We start from the raw sequence: 5,447 nt of genomic DNA on the forward strand, positions 1-5,447 counted from the left end.
GAGGAGCAGAGCCGCCATTTTCCCGGACATGTTCGGCTTTTTGGCAATTCCCCCCGGACGGGGGTTTGAGTGCCGAAAAGCTGGACATGTCCGGGAAAAAGAGGACGTATGGTAACCCTAGTGCAGGCTATGGCGCACTCCTCCTCAGGAACACCCCAGATGAAGCAGGTAGCCGTGTCCTGCATTCTGGGTGTATTTAGGAATAGCACTCATGAGTGACTGCCTCTGTCTTTCCCGCCTCTTACAACCCAACACGAAAAGAGCCTTCACAGGGCTCGCCGGGTGCTGCTCGTGGTGGTGGGGAGTGTGAAGAGGGGATGGAGGCAGGCGCCGGTCATGGGCTCACCCATTTAGAGTTGGAGGTAAGCGGGTGCTGTGCTCGAGGCAGGTGTAAATGGAACCCCTGGCAGTCAGAGGGTGAGAATGTGCAGGTCTGCAGGCACTGTGTTAAAAGAGCCTTTCTGAAAATGATGCCTGAAGAAGATATCAGAGGACCCTCTCGAGGGAAATAACACAAGTTAATCCCATCGCTTTTCCCTTTCTGACCATTTGAAAGAGGACAGCCGCCTGGAGGAATAAGAGAGGGTTCTCATCTAATTAATTGGGGAGCTCAGCACTGTCCCTTCCAATATTAGGACTCATTACAGCTACGTTCCAGGTTACTGGGAGCCTTGAATTTAATTCAGCAGGGTCCCGTCCACAGTGCAGTTAAAGGCTTGATTAAACACAAGTGTTTTTGAACAGGCTTGTTGCTAGTAGGGTTCTAATTAGAGATGGCAAAAGTGCCTTTATATAAAAAAACATCCTGTGGAGGAATCAGGACCTTGGCGGTGTGAGCAGCACGACGTTTATTTTGCACCAGTCGGCTTCTGAAAGCAGCTTGTGCCTCCAAATGTTGTGCTTTTGAATTGATGAAGCTGCCTTGGGGTCAAACTGGGCTTGTTATGGGGAGGAGACAGAGGAAGAGTGTGGCCAGTAGAGAGAGAGACTGGCTGGCTCTTCCAGGGGAGTCAGGCTGGGATGATTTAGTTGGGATTAGGTCCTGCTTTGAGCAGGGGGTTGGACTAGATGAACTCCTGAGGTCCCTTCCAACCCTGATATTCTATGATCAGGTAGCCCTGCAGCTGATCCTGATCAGATGGCTGCAGTCAATTATCAGACCCCCCGAGAAGGAGTTGGGTGATTTCTGTAAAGGACGGGGAGAGTTTTGCTGGGAAGGAAAGTACAGCAGGAGAGGAGGCAGCTCCTGTAGTAGACCCTGGAGAGAGTCAGACCCCAGGTAGAAAGTCTGCAGGTACACTGGGAATACGGATCCAGCCTGTGGAGTCCCAGAGTGGGGGAAGGACTCCAGGGAGGAAGCCCTGAAGCTGAGCCACTTGGGCAGGAACTGGGCCTCCAAGGAGAAAGTCTGGAGGGTCATTGCTGTACGAGAGGGAAGGGTAGCCCAGGAAAAGCGAAGGACCTTTTTGTTCTGTGTTTTCTTTGGGATTATTGTCAGTTTGTTATTAGTGGCCTGCCTGCCCGGGGGTGCTGAGGAGGCCAGATGTGGGGTGTTGTGGAGGCTGACCCTCTCTCATCTGTCAATCAACCAAGAATTTTTTCTTGGTGTCATTTCTGTGGCACCAAAATTTTAACAAAACCCATGAGTTAGTGCTTTGATCGTGGCCCCAGACAGGATCTTTCCCAGACGCTACTCATGGAGATTTTTGCTGTAAGTGGCCAGGGTGCTATCTTGACATCTCTCTGCATCTGTACTCCTCTGTAGGGAAGGAATGCTGCTATCTAGAAGTATTTCCTAGCAGTACCACATCAAAAAGATGGTATTGTTATGACCGGTGTCACTAGGTGGTGCTGTTGCATGACGGCTATGTCTATACCACTAATGAACGTGTGACTGTAACAGGTAGACATATCCTTGCTAGCTTTAATTGAGCTAGGTGGGCTAAAAAAAACAGTAGTGAAGAAATGGTGGCATGGGATAGTCCCATCATTATGAGCCCACTGAGGACTTTAGGTTGCTGCCCATGGCAGGGTCTGTGTGTTAAATCTTCACTACTCTTGTTCGCTAGATTAAAGCTAGCGCACGTATGCCTGCCCATGCTACAATCACACCTTCGTTTGTGGCGTAGATGTACCATCGTCTTTCAAATTCTTTTTCTTAGTGTGTGAGCAAGTGTTTAGGCTTAGGAAGATGTGCTGTTGTATTGTCTTTGATTATGCAATGTTCTGTGTAGACACAGCTTCTGGAGACATGCAGCTGTGCAAACAGGAGGGGAGTTTGCTCTCTGAGTTGGTCTCTAATTAGAGTCAATGCCTGAGGTTGCTCCCTGTGATCTGGGCTGAGCTGAGATTCCTGGGAGAAGGGATTGCCCTGTATGCTATTAGACCATTTTAGGACTGGTGTATATCTGTGACTATAACAAGTTACACTTAAGGTATGCCTAGATTCACAGCTGGCAATGGGTTTGTATCCCGGAATGAGCATGGGGGCTGGTATTGGGTTTTGGATTTATGATTGCAGTGTGGATAAAAAATACTAGGGAATCTATGTAGCTCTGTATTAAACTAATAAATATCCATTTTCCGCTTCTCTTTGGGCATCTAAAGAACTTCAGCCTGTAACAATATTGTTAGCTAATAGTCAAAGTACCATTTTTCTCTCTTGATTTATCTTTATCTCTGGGAGACGTTTAAGTTCATGGTCCGATATCCAGTTCCAACAGATCTAGTTCCAAAATAAGCCCTTTTAAAAAAAAAAAAAAAAAAAAGCACACACAACTTACCTCTTTTCTACTCGTTTTGTCTTGGGTTGGTGTTTGTCCTCAGTGAATGAACTGTTTAACGCGCGATGCAATCTCTAGAAGAAGTGAAACGGGAATAATTAAACACAAGAAAAAAGAGCCCCCACCTCTGGGGGCAGGCAAACGACTGTCTTTGTGTGGACTCCACCTGAATGTAGCTTCTTATTTTGCACATTCCGGGATACAAACCCAATGCCCAGCTCCTATTCATTGTCATAAAGGTCTCCTATTTCTGGAGCAAGAGTGGTTGATTTCCTGATGTACACTTTTTTTAAAGACCGTCTACCAGAAAGTAATGTATCCATTAGATAAGATACCCCAAGGCAGAAAGATAAATATATTTCCCCCACTTTATTACAAGCACCGTGCCAAAGGAGGCGAATCAACGTTTTTATAGACGCATAGAAAGCTTGGGAACCAATATACTGATAAACAAGATGTTACTTAGAATTCATGCTAGTTTGTAGCATATTAAAATTCAGACTGTCCCAAAGCTCAACGGGTTTTGGTTCAGGCTTTTTACACAAACGAGTTGTGTGTCTTTAAGAAAACAAACACGCACTGAAGAACAACAATCCTCCCCCCTCTCTCTTTTCATATTCTAGTATTTACAGAAAAACGGTTGTCTTCGCTTAATTTGGACTTTCCAACAATGACTCAGTCCTCAGACAACCAAACAAGGTCTTCCTCGAAATGCTTTCACCTGACTAGTGCTGTGTAAGATACAAAGGTCCACAGCCATTCTCCTTTATAACTTGCTCTGTGCTACTGACAGAATTCAACTTGTTGCTGGAGTCGGGCTCTCCCTGGACTTCTAGCAGTTCACTCAAGGCGAGATCCTCAGTTGGTGTAAGATGACGTAGCTCAGTTAAGGTCAATGATAGTGCCTGGTGATACACCAGCTGAGGACCTGATAGAATGGACAGAGGCAATCTCTACGTTCTAGCAAACGCTGCCTTCGCTCAATTGTATACAGAAATACAGCCCAGGAGTTTCCAGGATGGCTCCTATGATCACCTCTAGAATGTGGTAGGGCTAGAGATGCCATCTTCCTCTGGCATATGGAAAAATAAGATATAAACATTCATGGGGGAAAGAGGGGGGAAAATACCCCAAGACTGACCCTGCTCACCTTGGGAAAGGCAGTCTCACAATGCAGCTAGCACAGAAAGCCAACTGCGCAGTGTTTGGGTTATAAAACAGCAGCGATTGAGAAGCAAAAAGGGGGGGGGGGGGGTTCAGTTTACACTATGTACTTCGTAATTGTGAATATTTCAAGTCCCCTCTGATGCTTCTCTTTTCAATGTTAAATAATCTTGATCTCAAACTCTCATATGTAGTCCCTAGCATCCTTCTAACTCTAACCATCATTGACCTTCTCTGGACCTCTTCTGTGACTTCCTGACAGTGGCAGGACCAAATTAAACACAAACTCTAGATAAAATTGTACCATTATTCCATATCTACTGGTAGTGTTATTGTATAATTTCCTACATTGTTTTCTATCCCATTTTTAGTCCAAACATGCTGACCTAGATTCTTACACTAAGGCCTCTTTATACTACTAAGGGGCCTTAATGTAAATAAAAATAAGGCCTCCCATTTTCAGTGCTGCTGTATATTGAGCAGCGTATGTGGAAGTCTGGACTTCTCTTGCCAATGTGCATCACCATCATCACTCCTCTGAGCCACCTAGCCCGCTTGGAGGCTACTTTGAAAACTTTGCCTGCAGGGCCATCCCAGTGTCCTCCCCCTCCTCACTAGAGAGTGATTGACTGGTCTGAGAAATAACACTGATAATCTTTAATTGGTTCCCCTTGATACTCAATAACAGAAGGGGTGCTAGAGACACTGGACCTGCTCCGACCGAAGTCATTGGTAAAATTTGCACCAACGTCAACTGCAACAGGTTCTGTTAGAAGAGCAAAGCTACTAATAATAATCTAGGCCAGAGTCAATGCCCATTGAAACCAACGGTAGAATTTCCATTGACTTCAGTGGCTTTGGATCAGGCTTTTACTGAACAGCTCTGGAAACATTTGATGGAATTACCAGCAAGCCTCTCGAATACGTACCTGGCTTGTATGGAGCCAGTATTTCAGCTTGGATTTCTTTTTGATTCGTGGTAGGACCAGTCTGTGTACTACATGTTCTCCAATGGTGGTGAGAATGGATAAGACAAATCCAACGCATAACATCACAAAGAGTCCGGAGAAGTGGTTAATGCCCATTTGCAGTGTCTGTGCAAAATAAAAATAAAATGCCCTCTTGGTGTATTTTAATATACATAGTACACATTGCATTTTCAAATGTGTAAATATCATCTCAGTGAGCATGCATTAGCCAAATCATAACAGGTGGATAATGGACTGATTCTCATTCACACTAAGGCCCCTTTATACCACCCTGGCTGCCTTAAGATTCTTTGCACTGTCAGAGTGGTGAAGAGGGACCTTGATGTAAATGTGAATCTGCGCCACTGATGGTTTTTCCTGGGAAAATTAGATTAGTGGCACATATGAGAATCCTATTCCAGTGGTAGCTATGCTATAATCTGGAAATACTAGCACTGCTTGGCCGAACATCATCCAAGGATCAAGGACCAAGGCTTTAGTCAGCAGAGAGTCAAGAGTGATCGTTAGTGGT

General features: G+C 45.2%; 1 protein-coding gene across 1 annotated transcript in view; it reads right to left on the minus strand.

Moving 5' to 3' along the window:
* Positions 1-2,779: 2,779 nt before the first annotated feature.
* The window catches only part of LOC112118934 (glutamate receptor ionotropic, NMDA 3A-like), an 82,633-nt gene continuing 79,965 nt past the window's right edge, over positions 2,780-5,447 (minus strand). Inside the window, exons 8-9 of the mRNA XM_026646388.1 lie at positions 4,877-5,041; positions 2,780-2,857 (exon numbers count right to left, since the gene is read on the minus strand). Of these exons, the coding sequence (XP_026502173.1) occupies positions 2,780-2,857; positions 4,877-5,041 (243 nt within the window). The remainder of the gene's footprint in view (positions 2,858-4,876; positions 5,042-5,447) is intronic.

The sequence above is a fragment of the Terrapene carolina genome, unplaced genomic scaffold (assembly GCF_002925995.2).
Source record: "Terrapene carolina triunguis isolate 2854851 unplaced genomic scaffold, T_m_triunguis-2.0 Scaffold35022, whole genome shotgun sequence".
Classification (NCBI taxonomy): Eukaryota; Metazoa; Chordata; order Testudines; family Emydidae; genus Terrapene; species Terrapene triunguis.